The sequence below is a fragment of the Lolium perenne genome, chromosome 6, assembly GCF_019359855.2.
Source record: "Lolium perenne isolate Kyuss_39 chromosome 6, Kyuss_2.0, whole genome shotgun sequence".
Classification (NCBI taxonomy): domain Eukaryota; kingdom Viridiplantae; phylum Streptophyta; class Magnoliopsida; order Poales; family Poaceae; genus Lolium; species Lolium perenne.
Genome location: NC_067249.2, coordinates 14,389,936 through 14,412,321, shown reverse-complemented (window position 1 = coordinate 14,412,321; position 22,386 = coordinate 14,389,936). Strand labels below are relative to the sequence as shown.

General features: G+C 45.4%; 3 protein-coding genes across 3 annotated transcripts; 1 reads left to right on the top strand and 2 right to left on the bottom strand.

The window, feature by feature from the left end:
• The first annotated feature begins 1,482 nt into the window (after positions 1–1,482).
• Positions 1,483–5,432, top strand: LOC127308797 (UTP--glucose-1-phosphate uridylyltransferase). The gene is made up of 21 exons (XM_051339697.2): positions 1,483–1,620; positions 1,741–1,788; positions 1,891–1,982; positions 2,112–2,202; positions 2,334–2,394; positions 2,512–2,589; positions 2,681–2,731; positions 2,836–2,909; positions 3,006–3,078; positions 3,155–3,212; positions 3,313–3,359; positions 3,435–3,500; positions 3,617–3,649; positions 3,758–3,810; positions 3,889–3,964; positions 4,085–4,141; positions 4,229–4,312; positions 4,386–4,484; positions 4,583–4,687; positions 4,917–4,988; positions 5,255–5,432. The coding sequence occupies exons 1-21, from the start codon at positions 1,562–1,564 to the stop codon at positions 5,279–5,281; spliced, it is 1,404 nt and encodes a 467-aa protein (XP_051195657.1). The 5' UTR covers positions 1,483–1,561; the 3' UTR covers positions 5,282–5,432.
• Positions 5,433–5,541: 109 nt separating this feature from the next.
• Positions 5,542–7,028, bottom strand: LOC127308798 (peptidyl-prolyl cis-trans isomerase FKBP18, chloroplastic). Its single transcript, XM_051339698.2, has 6 exons — positions 6,742–7,028; positions 6,415–6,485; positions 6,246–6,332; positions 5,987–6,136; positions 5,848–5,907; positions 5,542–5,758 (listed from the first exon to the last, which is right to left on the bottom strand). Exons 1-6 carry the CDS (start codon positions 6,992–6,994, stop codon positions 5,696–5,698), a joined length of 684 nt encoding a protein of 227 aa, XP_051195658.1. The 5' UTR covers positions 6,995–7,028; the 3' UTR covers positions 5,542–5,695.
• Positions 7,029–7,534: 506 nt separating this feature from the next.
• LOC127308796 (glutamate receptor 3.1) lies at positions 7,535–14,005 on the bottom strand. Its single transcript, XM_051339696.2, has 7 exons — positions 13,799–14,005; positions 10,976–11,314; positions 9,528–10,876; positions 9,174–9,451; positions 8,787–8,818; positions 8,284–8,690; positions 7,535–8,183 (listed from the first exon to the last, which is right to left on the bottom strand). The coding sequence occupies exons 2-7, from the start codon at positions 11,238–11,240 to the stop codon at positions 7,749–7,751; spliced, it is 2,766 nt and encodes a 921-aa protein (XP_051195656.1). The 5' UTR covers positions 11,241–11,314; positions 13,799–14,005; the 3' UTR covers positions 7,535–7,748.
• Positions 14,006–22,386: the final 8,381 nt, after the last annotated feature.

Sequence of the window (22,386 nt, the reverse complement as noted above, 5' to 3'; positions counted from 1 at the left end):
CCAACACCTCACACATATTAATCTCATCGACTCCACCAGGAAGTAGGGTTGTTACCGGTGATCTATTCCCGGGGCTTGAACCTGTATATCTCTTGTGTGTGAGAGGTTTTGCCCCATTGAATCGTTATCACAATCCCCCACCTACATACGAATTTACGGCTGGAAATCAAAACCCCGACAGTCTGGCATGTTGGGCCCACCAAGCTCGGGCATGCTGGGACCCGCCAGGCTCTGACATGCGGACCCCACAGATCTCTGGCGTGCCGAACCCACTAAAACTATCATATGTGGGTCCCACGAGGCTCTGACATGCAGACCCGCAGATCTCTGGCATGCCGGACGCACCAAAACTCTCAGAGAAGGGTCCCAGCAGGCTCTGACATGTGGCCCCCACAAATCTCTGGCATGACGGACTCATCAAAACTCTCAGAGAAGGGTCCCAGCAGGCTCTGACCTGTGGGGCCATGCGTCGAGAACTGACGGCAGACAGGCACATGCGCAAAAAGAATTGGCATGACAAGTGACATGTGAAACCCATGTTGGTGGTACTGACAGTTCTGGTCCACTTCGCATGCTAGGAGGCTGTTGGAACGGGCAGCCCCACGCAGGTGGGTCGTGTCGGCACCTGACATGCGGGCCCGAGTGGTGTAGGCCAGGTACATGTGTGCAGATAGTGGTTGTCTCCCCTTGCAAATATGGTCCCAGTGCTGCAGGTCTTGGACTGTTGTGCGGGCAGACAGAAAAGTACGTGAACAGAAGCGTGCAGAGTGTGTGTCAGGTGTGTCCACCGGCCTGAATCCCAGTTGTTGTGACGCCCCGCCCCTGCTGACTCAGCAGTTCGGGCCATCAACCACCCGCGACGCTCATTTATGCACAATAGCTAACGTTTAGACCTCGCCCGTCACTAATTTTTCGGGCTAAGCGGCCCAAATCGCCATGTGTGACGCGAAAACGCCCTATCATCATAGAAAAAGACAATCGTGACGGATTTCTAAATCGTCAATATCATACCGTTATTGAGGACCCATATGTTACGAGTGATTCTTCTTCTTCTCTGTTCTTCGCCGACAGGCACTCCGCTGCCAACGACCTTGACCCCCGCACTTCTAGAAAGAATGTTGCAGATTCGGACTTTTGGTTCACAAGGGAGGGTGGTTTTGCTAGAGCCCCATCACCGCGTGACGATACCTTTCATTTTGGTGTATGGTCAATTATAAACGAGCGGGTTATTCTCTAAAGAGCTAAACTAAAATAAAAACATTCTTTCCCAATACCCAGCGTATACAAAAACAGTTCTCGCGGAAAAGAGAATTTGAACCACATGGAATATGCGCGCGATGAGCAACCTAAACAAACAAATATCAAGAAAAGAGAATTTGGAAGTGTGAGGAAAAACCGGTTAACGGTTCGGCCGTTAACATCGCGCGCGTCTCCTTATTTGCCCTTCCCTGTTTCCTTGTATAAATAGCCAGCGTTGTCCCCTTCTACCTCCGACGACCCTCTCCTCTCCTCTCCTCTTCCCTTTCCACAAACACATCTCCCTCCCCACGTGCACGCGACAATGGCGGACGAGAAGCTGGCCAAGCTGCGCGAGGCCGTCGCCGGCCTCGGCCAGATCAGGTCGGGATCGACATTGCTGCAATGCTGTCTTCTACCAATATTTGCATTCCTCTCTCTGTATGTCTGGTTTGCCTGATGTGTTTTCTTGATTGCTCTGTCCCCGTTCGTCATTGCATGCAGCGACAACGAGAAGTCCGGGTTCATCAGCCTCGTCTCCCGCTACCTCAGGTAATTAACCGACTCAATGTCTCTGCAGAAGCGATCGTTTCGTCTCTCCGTTCGTTCACCGATGATCTGACCTGACCGTGCTGCATGTTTGTTGACGCGAAGTGGCAACGAGGAGCACATCGAGTGGCCCAAGATCCTCACCCCCACTGACGAGGTGGTGGTGCCCTACGACACCATTGACGCCCCGCCTGAAGGTGTGTGCCGCGATGGGATGACCATCTTCCTCTTCACCATCATCCTTTTCTTATTATTCGGAGACGATACCATCCTGGATTTAATCTGGATGTTGCCGCCGATGACCGGCTCCTGAAAAAAAAATGCAGACCTGCAGGCGACCAAGGCGCTGCTCGACAAGCTCGCCGTGCTCAAGCTCAACGGTGGACTCGGGACCACCATGGGATGCACTGGACCAAAGTAAGTGACCACATCCAGGAAGAACAAAAAAAAAATAGAGGGACCGAAGAAATAATTCGCTTGATTCCTCCACATGCATGGTGCTGAATTTGATATCGACAAACAAAATTATATGTCGATGAACGTTGCAGGTCGGTCATCGAGGTGCGCAACGGGTTCACATTCCTCGACCTCATCGTGCTCCAGATCGAGGTGGGGGGTCGAACTCAAACATCATGCGCCGTTCATCATTCACTGTCACATTTCAGATTCAGATAACAGTTTGCTGTCTTGTAAGACAAATTTCAGTGACACTCTTTCGTTTTACAGTCCCTCAACAAGAAGTACGGCAGCAACGTGCCCCTGCTTCTGATGAACTCCTTCAACACCCATGACGACACCTTGAAGGTATATGCTCATCATCAACCAAATCTCCCTTGAAATCGGCTATTTAACTGCATGATTTTTCTGAATGCTGATTGGTACGCTTGCGCTGCAGATTGTCGAGAAATACGCCAACTCAAGCATCGACATCCACACGTTCAATCAGGTGTGTCAAACCAGATTTTGTTTTTCTTACAAACTTTCTTGCATCATGCTTGTTCTATCTTCCAAAATATGCTACTGACATTTTTATTAAATGCTTCAATACAGAGCCAGTATCCTCGCGTGGCAGCTGACGAGTTCTTGCCATGGCCTTCCAAGGGGAAGACTGACAAGGATGGCTGGTAAAGTATTCTTGTTCATAACCATATCACCAAATTCATTTTTAACGTAAAAACATATCAATTTTGTAACTATCTTTACGCTACATAAATATGAAGGTATCCTCCTGGGCATGGTGATATCTTCCCGTCCCTGATGAACAGCGGCAAGCTCGATCTACTTCTCTCACAGGTTTGCAATCATCTGGTGAAATTTTTTTCCATCCCAAATATTCCATGAATGTAACATTACTCTTTTGACATTGCAGGGAAAAGAGTATGTGTTCATCGCAAACTCAGATAACTTGGGTGCTATAGTGGACATGAGTATCCTTACGTAGACACTATATTCATTATTATTTACTTTGACAAAACTTTCCAGTAAAGAAAAAGAGATAACCTGCTTATTTTCTTAATTATGGAATAGAGATACTGAACCATTTGATCCACAAGCAGAATGAGTACTGTATGGAGGTATGTAACTGCATAATATCTGGTGAAGAAATATTGCCTTTCGTTGGTCAGTAAAATTTAACAGCCTTCCTTCAGGTTACCCCGAAAACTTTGGCCGATGTGAAAGGTGGCACACTGATCTCCTACGAAGGAAGGGTTCAGGTTAACTTATATTTCCTCGTTGTCGTAGAAGTTTGCAAACCAGTTTTATGAATGCTTGTTGGAACTGAATTAAGTCTGGAAACATAACGACAACGATTTTCCCTTTCACTTTTCAGCTTCTCGAGATTGCACAAGTTCCTGATGCACATGTAAGTCATAATCTAGTAATTGCAATGACATAACAAATGATCAAAAAATCAGACAGAATTACTGTAGATCTTTTTGTGAGTTTGCTTCTGCATTTTGCTGAAACTTAGGTGGATGAGTTCAAATCAATTGAGAAATTCAAGATCTTCAACACCAACAATCTGTAAGTGAATTCATAGAGTCCATTTCAGTTTTAAAAGATCATTCCAACGTCATATAATACTGCTGCCTGCTTTATTAGATGGGTGAACTTGAAGGCTATCAAACGCCTTGTCGAGGCTGATGCACTCAAGATGGAGATCATTCCAAACCCTAAGGTAATATTGCATTTCGATGATCTCTTCTTACAGAAAGATTGCTTCATGAGCTTGTTACTTCTTAGCTATGATTTGTGAAGAACTTAACAAAGCTTGTGATGGACAACAAACACGTTTCAGGAAGTTGAAGGCGTGAAAGTTCTTCAGTTGGAAACAGCAGCTGGTGCCGCGATCAGGGTACTACCAAAATACCATTTAAAAATATATTGATTATTATACCTGTATCCTGCATATAAACATGACAATCATATTTTGTCGGAACAGTTCTTTGACCACGCCATTGGTATGAATGTTCCAAGGTCCCGGTTCCTACCAGTAAAGGCGACATCAGATTTGCAGCTAGTACAGGTTTGCATGATTTGGCGAATAAACTCTTTAGGTCAACTCTCCTATTTATAACTGAATTTTTTTCACCTTGTAGTCTGATCTGTACACCTTGGTTGATGGCTTCGTTACACGGAATTCAGCTAGAACAGATCCATCAAATCCCTCGATTGAGCTAGGCCCTGAGTTCAAGAAGGTCAAGCTGTAACCTTAATTCTTCACAAAAAAGGGAACATCAGTTTTTTAGAGCTCCAAATGCAAATAAGATGGTCTTCTTTCTTCATGTAATGGCAGGTTGGGAGCTTCCTTGGTCGCTTCAAATCGATTCCAAGTATTGTTGAGCTCGACAGCTTGAAGGTTTCCGGTGATGTTTGGTTTGGTTCTGGCATCGTGCTGAAGGTATCTCCAACAATTTGTCAAACTATTACAATCTTGCTTGTAGTACCAGCTCTGAGACAACATTTCCAGAATATTTGGTACATGCATTTTTAATTCTTACACAAATCTTTATCACGATAATGTGCAGCTTTGCTTCTCACATGATTCTTGTCCTGGGTTATGACTATTTAAGAAAATACATATCTCACCATATTTAAAACATTGATGATGACACTTTCAAATTTTATAGGGCAAGGTGACCATCACAGCAAAACCAGGTGTGAAGCTGGAAATCCCAGATGGCAAAGTGATCGAGAACAAGGTATCTTTCCCCAAGATACACACACTTACCGGTCTTTCAAGAATTTTGCAGTTTAAGAAAAAAAATCAAAGTTCGAGTGTGCTTATTTTTTTACGTGAGGTCTGTGGTAATTTTGAAGTGAAACGGTTGCATTAATAACATGTCTCAACAATTAGAATTCCTACAAAATTGACTATTGTTCAGCATTTCATGTCTAGATCAAAAGGCAATCTGGCAGCACACACTGATTTTCTTTTTAAACAAGAGTATGTATTCTTTTATTTCAGGACATCAACGGCGTTGAGGACCTTTGAATGAGCACCAGATCGTGCTGTCTTCACATTGGCGGATGAATATGACCATTTCTATAGAATCATACAGGCACCATAAAATTGTGGTGAATATGTTTTGTACAATTTTGCTGCAACACGATTAATGATAAATCGAAGTAACGATTTTCACCTACTTAAGTTTTGCTTCTGGTACTGGAATTTTCACGTTCCAAACAAGTCCTTTCCAGGCATACAATTTTTGAAAAAATAAAGCAAAAGCTTTGCATCTCGACACATCGATAGATATCCAGGCAAAATATATTGTCATCGTATTTCTCACGTACATGTATGGTTAACGAGAACGAAAAAAGTATAAAATAGGCACATTCCTCTAAAATTTGTGAAACTTCACAAGTACCTCATCAATCTTTCACATCCAGTGCAAAACGAGAATGGTCAATTTTCTGCAGGAGGGATCACTTGCAAGAGCTCTATATTCAGTTCAAAACTAGCATCAGGCTGCAAATAAGCATGGAATCAAACAATGGCGTGTCAGTAAGCCAAAGTGCTCAGATACCTAATCAGACTACAAGACACTGGAGTTTTACCGGTATCTCGTTCAAGCCCTTTTTCGCATATCCGAGCTCCGGGGGAACAATGACCCTCCTCTGTACAACAAAAACAGAGGATCAGGTCAGTAATATAGTAAAGAGGGAAAGTCCCTTCACTTGTGCCAGTTCTCCGTACCTTTCCCCCTACTTTCATCCCCTCGGTTATCATGTACATAGCCGCGGGAGGCTTTGGCGAAGCCTGTGCGGAGTACAGCCCGTTGGCGGTGTCCGCGAAGTCCCGCTTCCGCTCTTTCCCAGGCAGCGATCCGACAGTGAACACGTAAGGCTACTAGAGGAAGACACACAAACATCTTAGTTCTGATTGTCCTGAACGAGAATTTCTACCACTAGCCCACAAAAATGGGGGAGAGTACTCAGTCAGTTTGCAACATAACCTGCGCGATGCTCCGGTTCCCTGCTAGGAGCTTCGCTTCGCGGCTCGACACCACCGTGATGCTCCGGTATATGCAGTCGAAATGCACCTTCAGCAAAGAACATCAGCAGCAATCAATTTCAGTTTAGGAATGAAGGGTGTTGCTAGCATTTTTTTTCCAATTAATTTACCTGAACAGTTGACCCCTTCTCAGCAGTTGGGCCCTTCCCTTCGACAAGATCATAGTACTTCAAGCCCTCAGCTGCTCACAATAGTTTCCCAGGTCAGATTAATCAGATATCGCAAAGTGGAGCTCAAATTTAGGCACTAGAAAGTCTATAATTTTTATCGTGAGCCGTATTTGCAATTACGAATACCAAACAGATTATTTAACAGCAAATAATCTGACACTAATCAGCGTCAGTCGGGATTCGGGAATGAGCAAGCTTTTGGGGAAAAAATCTGAGCAGAAACCAAGAAACCAGCGGCGCAGGTATAAGGGACACGCGCTGACGTACGTGTAGACGCGTAATCCTCTGGCCGTACGGTCTGGCGGCCCCTCCTTGCGGCGAGCGCTGGCAGCGGGCAGACGGCGGTGAGGAAGCCGGCCGAGAGGAGGAGCTGCGCGGCCACCCTCCGCCGGGAGAGGCGGCATGCCACGGCCGTCTCCCTCGGAGGAGGCGGCGTAGGGGGAGCAGGGGAGGGAAGCGGGGGCCGGTGGAAGGTTCTAGAAGGCAGTGCCGAGGGAGCCATCGACGGCGGAGGAGACATGGGGAAGGATGATGGCGCGCGCTCAACTGACGCCACTACATCAGCTCAGCATATTATCCAGAAATGGTAGGGTACAAAATTATCAGAATATTCCATTCTCCATTTTATACCTCCCCATTTATTTTATTTTAGTAATATTATTAAAATTGTATTTTCTGTCTACTTTAGTTTATGATAATTGATGTATACAGTATAGTACAAATTGTGGAATGTGTAATAAGAGGAAAAAACATATGTGCTCACAAGCAAACTAGTGCTACAGTACTACTACCTGTTATATTCTGGATGAGAGTTCCTGCATGTTTAGACTATATTGCCTTGTGAGACTGCAGCTTCAGCTTCCAATGGTGATGGTCTTTTTTATTTACAGAGACTATCCCTGTGATTACTTAATTGCACTTGAATCAAGAACATCAAAGTTCCTTGCTGGGGCATAGAAATTTAAATCTCTGTAGTTTCACACAAAATAAAATGAAAGACTTGCCTGTGTGATCACATCCATCCAGGCAACAACCATCTAAGATAACTCTGACTTGTCACTCAAACAAACACAATCCTTCCATTCATAATAACATCAAGGACAAGAGTTGCTTCTATACAATTTTTCATGCTGCCAGAAACCTAAGGAACTCAAATCCCCTAAATGGCCACTCAACCTATTTCCCCCTCGATTAGATTGGGTAAACTGACCCGCAAGATGTTGCATCTCGGGTCGAAAACATATAGTAATATATCTTAGCTTTGTACACATCAACTAGCTTTCTATATCAATAACACTGCCACTCCTAACTGGCCTCGCAGGCCTCTCGATGTCAAGAGCAGAAAGGCTGCCTGTCGAGCTCGCAGGCAGGCTCTGGGACCGCTTCTTCCTGTTCTTTGGCGGCTCCTTGTCATCGACGAACGAGATAAATCTTCGGAGGCTCTTCTTTGGCTCGTGTCTCAGGTATTTGCGTAGCATGATGCCGAAGTAGATGAGTAGTGCGAGGATGCACGCCACACCGCAGATGAGAAACAGGCCCCAGAAGCTCTCCAGGCGGAGCTGATTCGAGTCGATGAACTCGTTGGTGTCAGTCGCGCACTCGCCTGTCTTGAGCCACTTGTCGTGGATCCGCTGCAGCTCCCCGTTCTCTGAAAGTGACAGGATCGCGGTGGACAGGTCTACTTGCAAAGGGGAGTCCCTTGGAAATGCCTGTCGGAGTGAACTTTGTAAGGTGCTAGCCTTTAATTCGTGAAAGAAAGTAGGCGTAGTTTTTAGAATTCAACCACAGATAAGATTCAGGTGTACTTACAAAGCCCCATCCTCTGCTGGTGAAATCTGAGCCAGCTACTGCAATCTTGCAGTAACTTGACAAGAACAGTTCGACATAGGGTCGCTCATCGATAATGGCCATAACGCCTCCTTTCTTAGGGCCTAGCTTGAGGGCTTCAGCGTATTGTTGGGGAGAACCGAGAGGTCTTAACCTTGAACGTGATATGTTTAGTTCCTTGACCATGTATTCTTGTGCAAAAGAACCCACTTGAAAACCAACAGGATCATCGCTATTTTTCAGGTCATCAATTCCTCTTATAGAAGTATCAAGTTGTTGCACGGTCAGAATGGAAGTAAGACTCGCAGTGTAGCTGGATTGAATGATCAAAACAACAAATAACCATATGAGCAGGACACCACGCCCTAAGGTGCTCATCGTGTTTTCTCCTGGGAACAGATACAGATGTGAAACACATGAGTCAGAACAGAATGTTACTCATACAAATAAAAAAGAAACGGGATGTAGAAGGTTGGTTTACTCACTGTGCGCAAAGAATAAAGTTGAAAAGCTGAACCTGCAGACAATCAAAACGGAGATTATAATTTGAGAGTGAAGAAACACTACACCATGATAGCATTTGGCAGCACATTTGGAGAGGTACATGATAACATAAGAGAAATAGAGTAGCACATCCTTCTATTATATGAGAATAGACTCAATATCCTCTATACCTCTCACCACAAGACTTATGCTCACTAGTAATAGCTTCGTTTTTGGATGTTAGCTGGCAAGGTTATTTTAAGGTGCTAGCAGTATACAATATATTGCATACGGCTTGTAGAAAGTAGAAACTGCAACATTTGTAAGAAAACTGAACTGAAATACATGTAGCCGATACAAAAGTCAAAAGGTGCAAGTCGGCTTCTTACCAGAAAATAGTTATCATTTGTTGTCGTGGTGAACCGCGGAATTCATCATTGATTCGATGTTCAAGAACCCAAACAACCACACCCACAACAAGAAAGAACACCCCTGTAATACACCACATCTCCAATGTAAATGGCTGCAAAAATGCCCAGGACGTTGTAATATGCTTTTTAACCGGAGACAAGATAACCAAGCCTGTTTCAATGAACGGCTGGGTGAAATCAGCAATCACTGTCCGGTTCATGGTGATTGCGACATCTCCTATAGCTCCATCAAACTCCTGCAGGATAAGATAACCCTGGTCAATATGGCATGATGGGATGTGTAGAAGAAGACAAAAAACATTGTGTACTTACATTTGATTCAATCATCTGTACGAGTTTGTCATAATGAGGATTTTCAGTACCACTCCCAAAAGGTACAAACTTGTATGTAACTGGATAAGGAAGCAGAGCCAATGCCTGAGTAAAGACATCGATGCAATAGCCCTTCATTGACCCAGTAACATTGTCTTTCGTGACAAACTCTCTGAAGCTGAATCTGTTGGGAACACCAATTCTCAACTCCTTGGCATTAGAAGGAAAAACCCAGCCTCGAGGTCTCTGTGCAGTTTCCCCAGGCCAAATAACATCGTACAAACGTTCATTGGCTAGGGAAACATTAGGAGGCTTTGAATATAGATCCTCTGGAGGGATGGTTGATAACAAACCAGAATAATTTGACCAAAAACCAATTGTCCGCATGCCATTACCGAGGATGTTTATGATGTCATATGCAGGACGAATGAGGTCACCAGAAGCATCAAATTGTACTTTCCCAGACACCCCAGTGAAGTTTACCTTTCTAATCTTCTCACGTAATTTATTTCCCATGTCAAAAATACTCATTGCTTCAAGGTGAAGAGTTCCCCCAGTTGCATCACGCAACCTTGAGTCGTTTGAAAAGGAAATCCTCCCACCATCATCGAAGAAGGCATCCAGAGCATGAGCTAATGCCCACACGCTATCATAAACTTGAAAACCATAGGAACTTAAACGAAGATCACTATGGTTGTACTTCTTACTTTGCCTGCTCCACTTGGAGACCAAACTACTCTTCATCTTTGAGTTGGGGATGTGTGGCCTTAAAGTAAGAACACCTTGCATCCCATATATAATGTCAGCAGGAACAGATGAATTGGAATCAAGATAAGCAGAAAGCCAGTCAGTTGCAATCCATACATAGCCATTGCCCATCATGTTTAGCCGGTTCGCCATAGAGAAAAGCCTGAGTCCAGGTGCAGCACCAGTATGGAGGATGATAACACGAGACTCCACATAACTGACACTGACTAACAAATTTATGAGGTCACTATTTTTAGCATTGGCAGGAAACCCAACCTTGTAGGAGATTTTGCAGCGCTTTGCTGTAAGTGCATCATCCAAAGCAGCAATACCATTTCGACCATAATCATCATCAATGTATACAGCAGTGACTATCTTCCACCTGTTGTAGTCAACAACTGCTGCCACAGCCGCCATTTGATAGAGATCACTAGGAGCAGTCCTAACAAAGAAAGGGAACTGTATCGATGAAAGAGTTGCATCAGACGCAAATGACATTAAAGGGACCCGGAGCTCATTTGCAACATATGAGATGATATGAGCAATTGTGGAGCACTGGGGGCCAATGATTGCAATAGCATCAGTCTCCATGAACTGCAAAGCTGATACAAGGAATACGGTACCATCATCAGAACTCTAGAACAGAAGCAAACACTATTTTACCAACACAAAATGAACGAGTGATGTTATAGTTGGTCTACCTTGAACCATGCCAAGGAAACCATCTAAGCAACTTGCATCCTTCATTAGAACATTTAATGTAGTTCCATTCAAAACTGTCGGATCAGAGTTGATATCCTCCAAGGCAGCATGGATGGCAACCTCCGAAACACCTCCAGTGGTGGAGTTCAATTGAAGAATGGACCCAATATTCACAACAGGAGGCCTTGCAGCTAAGCTCCGGCAGATGCTATTAGGGAACAGAAGAAGGGACAGAACCAACGGCATGAGAAAAGCTATCTCCATTGTGCCTCAAATGGTGCAAAAGCTACTGCACGCTTATCCACATGCTAGAAAATTATTGATGAGTACTAAAAAACCTGCAAAAAAAAGATACAACGATTGTTAATTGCTATTGTGACACCAGTGCACTCTGTTTTCCCTAAATTAGCATAGTCCACAAACATGAGTATCAATTGAAGCCTCGGTTCATTTGAAGCCTTGGTTCAAAAGTTGAAAGGGAAACAGCAATGAGAAGTAAATGCCAATTTAATACGACCAATCAACAGATCGAATATCTCGAAGAAAAGCAACTTGACAGAAGAAAGACAGGCTATTAGACAGAATGCATTCATGTGTAGTAGGCATCACTTGTACCATTTATGCCATTCACTAAGACTACTCCTAGGAAGAAAAAATATAGAGATCCTAGGTTCGCCCGGCAAGCATCCCCCATTTTTGCTCATACATGTGGTCTCATCGAAGGAAAAAATCAAGAAGTGGTGTGGTCCTTCCATGAAATGCTAATCTCTCCACAAAATCCAGATTGGGCCCAAACTATTTGCTAGGCAGAGAACAAAAGCTGCGGGGCCAAACCTTTGGATTATGCAATGCATTTATTACATTCCTTCACCCCCATTGTGTCAATCAGACAGCAAGCAAACAAACAATCAAGCAGATTTTATCAGGATACTTTGCTTCCTGCAAAAAGGAAACAGCGCCTGAAATGGCAAGCCACAAACCAAAGTAAGCACCTATTCCAGCATTCCATGCGTTTCGTGCTTATTTTGTACTAACTGAAGATAAATTAAATGGTCTGAGACACGAAAGAGACCAGACGAGCCGACACTTTGCGGCAATCGGTCGAACACCTTAAATGCAGAAAGAAACTGCGGGCTGCCATTACCGGGAGATCAGCGGGCAGCTGCCGGAATCGAATGAGGGGGGAGCGTTCGAGAACGCAGCTCTCCCTTTAATTCCTCACTCGGAACCCAAGAAACGGCGGGCATTGGCAGCAGGGGGGAGAAGGTGGGGATTCGAGAACAAGAAAAACAGTCGGACCAGAGATTTCAGACTTACGGATAAAGAGGAAATCTCGGTCTCCACCGGCTGCTAGATGGCTCGCTGGTTGCTGCGGCGGTGGCGCTCGACTCCTCAGGTGGCAGGAGAGGTGGAGGAGGACCCCATGGTGGCGACCGTGAGCTGCTTCTGTTGAGCTTATGTATTTTTTAAGGTGAAGGGTATTATAGCTCATGTATTATATTCCTTGTGTCAATCAGGCAGCAAGCAAACAAACAGACAGACAGAATATGAGCAGTATACTATGCTTAAGGCCAAGTACTTCCTGCAAGAGGAAAAAAGAAGCAATGCCTAAAATGGCAAGCTACCAAAGCAAACTAGGCACAGATTCCAGCATTCCATGTGTTTCGTGCTTATTTAGTACTAGCTGGAGATAAACTAAATGGGCTGAAACACAGAGGAGAGCACACTTTGCGGCAATCCATCAAACACCTTAAGGGTGGCAAGAAGCAGCAGGTAACACCTTAAGGTTGGATTATGCAACACATTTATTATATTCCTTGAGTCAATAAGACAGCAACCAAGCAAGCAAATAGCAAGCCATGAATCACCTATGCACAGATTCCAGCATTCCATGCCTTTCATGCTAAATTGAGGATAAACCAAATGGACTGAAACACAAAGGAGATCAGACAGACCAACACTTTGCCGCAATCAGTCGAACACCTTAAGGTGCCAGCATTAATTTGTTTATTCCCTAAATTAACATAGTCCATGTAGAAGAGTACCAGCATTTGGAGCTTCGGTTCAAAAGTTGAAAGGAAAACAGCAATGAAGAAGTAAATGTGAATTTGAAGGAAACAATTACGTTTGTAGTAAGCATCGCTCGTGCCATTTATGTCACCCACGGCCACTACTCCTAGCAAGAAAAGATATGCTAGATCCTAGGTTGCATCTCCCATTTTTGCTCGTACATGTGGCCTCATCCAAGGAGAAACCAAGAAGCGATGTGGTATCCAACATGTTGCGTGGCCTTACTAATATATCTCCACAGAATCAGCGGGGCCAAACTTTGGATTATGCAAGAATCTCATTTGTTATATTCCTTCACCCCTTGTGTCAATCAGACAGCATGGAAACGAACAAACAGATTATGTGCAGGATATACCATGCTTGAGGCCAAGCAGTTCCTGCGAGAGGAAAAGAGGGAGCAATGCCTGAAATGGCAAGCGACCGGGGCAACCAATCACAGATTCCAGCATTTTCACGCGTTTCCTGCTCGGTTAGTAACTGAAGATAAACTGAATGGGCTGAAACACAAAGTGAGGGCCGACACCTTGCGGCAATGAGTCGAACACCATAGGGGCGGGCGGCAAGAAGCAGCAGGAAACAACAACCGCGGCCGCCGTTACCCGCGGATCAGCGGCATGGGATGGGGGAGCAGTCCGAGAACGCGGCCCGCCCTCGAAATCCTCAGTCGGAACCCAAGAAACGGCGCGCATTGGCAGGAGGGGATTCGAGAGCAAGAACAGAGAGTCAGACAGAGGAGAGATTTCGGGACTTACGGGTTGGATTCAGTCGTGGAAAGAGGGAATCTTGGCCTCCTCCTCCGGCTGCTTGCTGGTTGCTGCTGCGGCGGCGGCGGCGGTCGAGTCCTCAGGCGGCAGGAGAGGAGGAGGAGGAGCCCATGACGGCGACCGGGAGCAGCTGCCGTTGAGCTCATGGTATTATTTTTAGGTGAAGGGTATTATAGCGGAGGGAGACAGGCAGGGCCAGGGGAGAGGAAGATGGAGATGGAGATGGTATCACTGACACGGGTGGGGCCAACAGAGAAAGCAGAATAACAAATGCTTTTCCCGCACATGGTCTGCCATGTTTAAGATCAAAGCTTTGTTATGACTATTTTCAAAATTTCAAGAATGCAATTTTTTTTTGCGAATGAAATGCAAATATTGATCAAGTATATATACATATACGTACTAAAATCTACAGTATGAAAATGGTACCATTTCATAGTATATTTTCTTGAAATTATTAGGATGTTTGCATCCATGACTTCTTTATTGAAGATCATATGGGCAAGATTGGTCTTACCAACCGCGATCATGCCAACAATGGTGAACACCATGATGTTGTTGCCACTCGCTATTTCTGTCACCGTCGTCTCAATCGGCGCTCTTATGTCTTCTTTCATCTTCACTCCGACTATTCCAAATTGTTGTGCATATTACCTTTGGTCAAAGTCAGATTTGACAAAGTTTGATCAAGTACATGGGAAAAATTATTAACATGTATAACATCAAATCGGTATTGTTTGAGCTATCAAGAAACATATTTTCATATTATATGCACTCAATTATGCAAACATTGATATTTTACTACATGGCTAGTAAGACTTCACAATGTTGATGTGGGTTGCATCAACCCCTTGCTCTTTTACCGTCACTTCTCCTATCACTTAATGTTTGCAATAAATTTGAAAGTTGTGTTTTGCCAACCACATCAATATCGGATTTCTCCGTATGACTTTGTTCAAAACTAATATGTAGAGTGAGAGTGATTTTAAACGCATGGACTATGTGTGAACGTTGTACTCAGTGCTTTTTGACTTTCTTCTTTCTTGCCCTGCGTGATACACATGGTAGACCAGAGCTCATCATCCACCAGTATATCCGACGTGTTCTGCATACAACCACGTGGCGGTATAGCGCTGGTTACGTGTCCGGTCGGTCCCACCGATAAGCTTTTTCTCTGGTCATATACATGTACAGTACCATGTCGCCTATATTCTACTCAAGATTTGTAGGGTCTAGCCAAGGCACGTATATATATAGGTAGCTGTGGGCCGTTGCTGCCTCTCCATGCAACCTCGAACCCTAGAGTGCGTGGTCGGGCAAAGAAAGGTATAGATTTTGCAAGCTGCACAATATTTAGAACAGATCAACATGCATGCATGTGTGTTCACTTGTTTTATGGTCACATCACAATGATTGGATTTCTGGTGACGACACTTCCTGATTGCTGCTCGATTAGATTATGGTAAATGTGGATTAGCGTCCATGTAAGTCGGACAGTTGGTCGTTGCTGTCTTCTTGTCTGATTAGCTGATGTATATTACTACTGGATTAGTACTCGGATACTTCTTTTGGAATGCTATGCTAGAACCTTGATTTGGATGGAAGGGCATGCATCACTGGTAGAAAAACAGGCTTCGGGTGAGCCCCATAAGTCGCGAAGCTGCAGGAACCGCGACTAATGGTACCTTTAGTCGCGGTTCGGGAGGCGAACCGCGACCAAAGGCCTGGGCCCAGGGCGCTCGGTGGCCAGCCGGTGCACGTGGGGGGTCTTTAGTCGCGGTTGGCCAAAGGTTCCTGAAGGCCTTTAGTCGCGGTTGGCCAGGCCAACCGGGACTAAAGCCCCTCCCCTATATATACCCATCCAGCAGCCAACACTTAGCCATTTGGTGCCATTCTCTTCACAAGCTTCACAAGTGGGTGTTAGGTTTGCTTTTGGTTCCTCTTATGCACATAAGGTGTTTGATGAAATGCCCCAAGAGCATGAAACAAACATGATATGAAGTGTTGGAGCCACACTTGAGCTTTCTCATTTATTTTTTCCTCCTCGATCGCGGTTAGCAACTTGAACCTTTGATGTGTCGTTGATAAAATGTGCATGTGTGTGTAGTTCATTGTTTAATTTATATTGTTTGTAGCTAGTTAGTTTAACAAATGCATATGATGGTTAATTATATATTTTATATTATAATAATGCAGATGAATCGACAATGGATGTACGGTAACCGACTCTCCGGCGAGTTCAGTGCGGGTTTGAAAGATTTCCTCGTAGTGGCTAATGCGAACAAGAAGGGGGGTTTTGTTATCTGTCCATGTGTTAACTGTAAGAATCAGAAGGGTTACTCTTCCTCAAGAGATGTTCACATGCACCTGCTTCGGCACGGTTTCATGCCAAGCTATAATTGTTGGACCAAGCATGGAGAAAGAGGGGTTATAATGGAAGAAGATGAAGAAGGGGATGATTTCATCGATGAAAGCTATCTTGCTCATTTCGGTGATACTTTCATGGAGGATGCTGAAGGTGAAGGGGAAGGTGAAGGGGAAGGTGAAGAAGAGGCACGTGATGATCCCGTTGATGATCTTGGTCGGACCATTGCTGATGCACGGAGACGGCTGGCCCGAAAAAGAGAGGGAGAATTTGGATCGCATGTTAGAGGATCACGGGAAGGCGCTGCACTTTGATGCGATGATGGTCTGAAAAAGCTGGGCTGCACACTGGATTTGCTGAGATGGAAGGCACGGGCAGGTGTAGGCGACTCGGCATTTGAAAACTTGCCGAAAATGTTGAAGAATATGTTTCCAAAGAATAACGAGTTGCCCGCCACTACGTACGAAGCAAAGAAGGTTGTCTGCCCTCTAGGTTTAGAGGTTCGAAGATACATGCATGCATCAACGGCGCATCCTCTACCGCGGTGAATACGAGAATTTGAATGAATGCCCGGTATGCCTTTGCCTTGCGTTATAAGATCGAGAGGCGATGACCCTGGTGACGATGTTGAGGGCCGAAACCCGGGAAGAGGGTTCCCGCCAAGGTGATGTGGTATGCTCCTATAATACCACGGTTGAAACGTCTGTTCGGGAACAAAGAGCATGCCAAGTTGTTGCGATGGCACAAAGAGGACCGTAAGTCGGACGGGGAGTTGAGACACCCCGCAGATGGAACGCAATGGAGAAAGATCGACAGAGAGTTCAAAGATTTTGCGGTGACGCAAGGAACATAAGATTTGGTCTAAGTACGGATGGCATGAATCCTTTTGGCGAAGCAGAGCTCCAGCCATAGTACCTGGCCCGTGACTCTATGCATCTACAACCTTCCTCCTTGGTTGTGCATGAAGCGGAAGTTCATTATGATGCCGGTGCTCATCCAAGGTCCGAAGCAACCCTAAGCAACGACATCGATGTGTACCTAAGGCCATTAGTTGATGAACTTTTACAGTGTGGGGCAGACCTGGTGTCCGTGTGTGGGATGAGCACAAAGAAGAGGAATTTGACCTACGAGCGTTGCTTTTCGTAACCATCAACGATTGGCCTGCTCTTAGTAACCTTTCGGGACTGTCAAATAAGGGATACAATGCATGCACGCACTGCTTACATGAGGCCCGAAAGTGTACATTTGCCAAATTGTAAGAAGAACGTGTACCTTGGGCATCGTCGATTTCTTCCGAAAGGTCATCCAAGTAAGAAAGAAAGGCAAGCATTACAACGGCAAGGCAGATCACCGGCCGAAGCTGCGGAACCTGCTTGGTGCTTTGAGGTATTTGATATGGTCAAGGATTTGAAAATCATCTTTGGAAAGGGTCTGGCGGACAATCAGTTCCGAAGGGAGCTGACGGGCACGTAGCCATGTGGAAGAAGAAATCTATATTACGGGAGCTAGAATATTGGAAAGTCCTAGAAGTCCGCTCTGCAATCGACGTGATGCACGTTACGAAGAATATTTGCGTGAACATCCTAAGCTTCTTGGGCGTGTATGGGAAGTCAAATGATACAAAGGAAGCACGGTAGGACCAGCAAAGTTTGAAAGACCCCGATGACCGGCATCCGGAACGGTTTCAAGGTCGTGCCAGCTACGCTCTGACCAAAGAAGAGAAGGTCATCTTTTTTGAATGCCTGAGCAGTATGAAGGTCCCGTCGGGATTCTCGTCCAATATAAAGGGAATAATCAACATGGCGGAGAAAAAGTTCCAAAACCTGAAGTCTCACGACCGCCACGTGATTATGACGCAATTGCTTCCGATTGCTTTGAGGGGCTCTGCCGGAAAATGTTCGAGTAGCCATTGTGAAGCTATGTGCATTCCTCAATGCAATCTCTCGAGAAGGTAATCAATCCGAAGTTCTACCACGGTTCTGAACGATGTGATCCAAGGTCTTGTCGGTTTCGAGTTGGTGTTCCCGCCATCCTTCTTCAATATTATGACGCACCTCCTGGTTCACCTAGTCGATGAGATTTCCATTCTCGGTCCTGTATTTCTACACAATATGTTCCCCTTCGAGAGGTTCATGGGAATATTAAAGAAATATGTTCGTAACCGTGCTAGGCCAGAAGGAAGCATCGCCAAGGGCTATGGAAATGAGGAGGTAATTGAGTTTTGTGTTGACTTTGTTCCTGACCTTAAGCCGATTGGTCTTCCTCAATCGCGGCACGAGGGGAGACTAAGTGGAAAAGGCACGATCGGAAGGAAATCAATGATATGTATGGACGGCCATTCTCTCGATCGAAGCACACCACACGGTTCTGACCAATTCCAGCTTGGTGGCTCCGTACTTTGAGAAACACAAGAATATTTTACGCTCGGACAACCACAGGAAGCCCGAATCCTGGATTAGGAAGGCCCACATGGAGAGTTTCGGCAGTTGGTTGAGAAAACATTTAATGAGTGACAATAAGGTTGTAGATCAAATGTACATGTTGGCCAAGACACCATCTTCGACTATAACGACTTTCCAAGGGTACGAGATAAATGGGAATACATTTTACACGATCGGCCAAGATAAAAAGAGCACCAACCAAAACAGTGGTGTCCGCTTTGATGCAGCAACCGAGAATGGGCAAAAGGTCACATATTATGGTTACATAGAGGAGATATGGGAACTTGACTATGGACCCTCCTTTAGGGTCCCTTTGTTCCGGTGCAAATGGTTCAAACTAACGGAGGTGGGGTAAAGGTGGACCAGCAATACGGAATGACAATGGTGGATTTCAACAATCTTGGTTACCTTGACGAACCATTCGTCCTAGCAAAAGATGTCGCTCAGGTTTTCTATGTGAAGGACATGAGTAGCAAACCGAGAAACGGAAAGATAAGAAAACGATCAAGTACATCATGCGATGATCCAAAGCGCCACATTGTTCTTTCGGGGAAAAGAAACATCGTGGGAGTGGAGGACAAGACGGACATGTCGAAGATTATAATATGTTTGCTGAAATTCCGCCCTTCAAAGTGAACACCGACCCAAGCATTAAGTTACATGATGAGGATGCTCCATGGATACGGCACAATCGTAAGCAAGCGGGGACACAAGGGAAGAAATGATGTGTAATAATTTATTGTACCAAACTTTGTTGAATGAATCATGTGAATTATATTACCCGTGATGTGTTTGGTGTCCATTTTCGAATGATTCAATTGACTCGAGATAGCACTGATGATACATGAAATTTGGAGTGACTCAGTCATACTCCTGCATACATGAAATTTGGAGTGACTAAGTCATACTCCTGCATACATGAAATTTGGAGTGATTTAGTCATACTCCTGCCTAGGCGTATAATATGCATACTCGTAGTCTTCATAGCCGCCGCCGTTGTACTGGTAGTCGTCGCCTTCTAAGTTGCCGGCGTCGTCGTCGCTGCTTGTCGTCGCGTCGTCGGGCGGCGCTCGTGGCTCGAATCGAGGGTAGCGCGGGCGGGGATATCGCCGGCCGTGATGTAGTCCATGACGCTCTGCAGAGTCCGGCCGTACCACCATAGCCGACGGCCGGCCTCGTGGAAGTTTCCGGGAGGCGGACCGTCCTCCTCATACAGCGAGCGCCCTCTCACGCCGATTGATGAAGAAGGCGTCCCAAGTATGCTGGTTATCGGGATGCCGGCGGATTCATCCGCTGCTCCGGCCAGAGGTCGAGGTAGTAGTCCTTCGTGATGGCCGCCGGCGCGCGGTACACGAGGGACGGGAGGGACGGCACGCCGCCGGTGCTTAGGCTCCAGCCAGCGAGACGCGGTAGCCGGAGGGCAAGGGTAGTTCGAGGCGCAAAGCTCCTCCACCTGCTGGTAGGTTAGAGTGGGTGCGGTGGAAGCCATGAGTAATGAGAGATTGTAGAGATGTGATAATGCTGGCCAAGCCGGGCTACCTATATATAGTGACAAATGGCGGGAAAAATGGGAGCGGGAAGATAGGAGGCGGGAAGAAAGAGGCGGGGAGAAAGTGGCGGGAAGAAATTGGCGGGAAAAAATTGGCGGGAAGAAAGAGGCCGGAAGAAATTGGCGGGAAACAATTGGCGGGAAGAAAGAGGCGGGAAGACAGGGAAGAAATGGCGGGAAGACGAGGAGGGAAGAGGGGGTCGGCGGAAAGAGGCGGGAAGAGGGGGACAACGAACTTTTGAATTGAATTAGTTTTATTTTTATGAATTTTTGATAATTTGTATTTTTAAAATTTTGAATTGAATTAGTTTTATTTTTCTGAATTTTTTGATATATTATTTGTATTTTTAAGATTTTGAATTGAATTAGTTTTATTTTTCTGAATTTTTTGATATATTATTTGTATTTTTAACATTTAGAAATGAATTAGTTTTATTTTTCTGATTTTTTTGATATATTATTTGTATTTTTAAGAATTTGAATTGAATAAGTTTTATTTTTCTGAATTTTTTGATATATTATTTGTATTTTAAACATTTTGAATTGAATTAGTATTATTTTTCTGAATTTTTTGATATATAATTTGTATTTTTCACATTTTGAATTGAATTAGTATTATTTTTCTGAATTTTTTGATATATAATTTGTATTTTTAACATTTTGAAATGAATTAGTATTATTTTTCTTAATTTTTTGATATATAATTTGTATTTTTCACATGTATTATTTTGAAAAGGCCTTTAGTCATGAGTGGACAACCGCGACTAAAGGTCATTTCCGCGAACCGGAAAAACGGGCGAAAAAAGGGCTTTAGTCGCGGTTGGTGTGACCAACCGCGACTAAAGGGTACCCCTTTAGTCGCGGTCCGCGCGGGCGGCGGGCGCGCGCATCACTTCCTCTTCTTCCTCGAACCGCCAGGCTGCTCCGCCGAACCGCCGCGCGCCCTCGTCCTCGCCGAACCGCCGCGCGCCCTCGTCGCCGCCCGGCCGCCGCGCGCCCTCGTCTCGCCCGGCCACGCCGCCCTCGTCGCCGCCGTCGGCCGCTTCTTTCTCCCCGCGCGCGCCCGCCCGTATGTCATCGCGATCTCCTCCGCGCGCGCCGAATTAACCCCGGCCCTCCGCGCCGAACCGCCGTGTCGATCGTCGCCGACCACCGCGCCCGCCTTGCCGCCGCCGGCCCGGACCTCTCGCGTGCGCACAATTCTGAGAGAGAGAGGAGCGCCCCTGGCCGACGATTCCTCTCTCTTTTTTTTTGATTTTTTTACCTTCAAAATTAAAACTTCAAATTTGTAACTTTCAAATTGTAACTTAAATGAAAAATAGCTAGTTTTAAGTAATTTGTAACTTCAAATTTTTATTTAACTTAAAAATTGTAACTTTAAATGAAAAATAGTTTTAATAAGTATATTGCAACTTAAAAATAGTCTCAAAAAGACTTAAAAAAAAGAACTACAAATTTGACTTAAAAAAAATTGTGTAAAAAAAACTAAAATTTGACTTTAAAAAAACTAAAAATTGACTTATAATTTTTGTCTCAAAAAAGAACTAAATTTTAACTAAGTCAAATTTATGAAAAATCCCGTGCTCGTCGACTTCTTCCCCGTACGTCCTCCTTCTCCACCGCCACCGCCCGGCCTAGACACGCGCCGTGACGCCGCCGCCGCCGCTGCCCGATGCGTCCCGTCGGGCGCCCCGCCCGATTCTTCGTCCCCGCCGCGCGCGCGGCGCCGTTCCTTCGTCGTTGTCGCCGTGGTGTCGCCGCCGTACCGTCGCCAACGCCGTCAACGCCGCCGTACCGTCGCCTCTATTCAACGCGCCAACGCCAACGCCGTCAACGCGCCACCGCCACCGCGAGGGTTATGTGTCCTCGTCACCGCCACCGCCCTTTCGCCACCGCCACCGGTCTCTCGGTCACGCGGTCACTGCGTCCCCCCTCTCGCCTCCCGCTCGTCGCCCTCTCTGTTTATATGTAGAAGAGATGTGATAATGCATATACACAATTAATTTGTTTTGACTACATGTTTCGTGGATCGACATATGGCGGACGATAGAGCTGACCCGATTCTGGACAACTATGATCCGGACGCTGAAGCCCATATGTTCGGCATCATAAAATGCGATATTCCATATGTGCCGACCGGAGAAGAAGAAGATGATATCTCTTCTTATCTGAACCTTGAGGGTGAAGATGAAGGGCGCCGTCAGCAAGCAGATGATGCCGA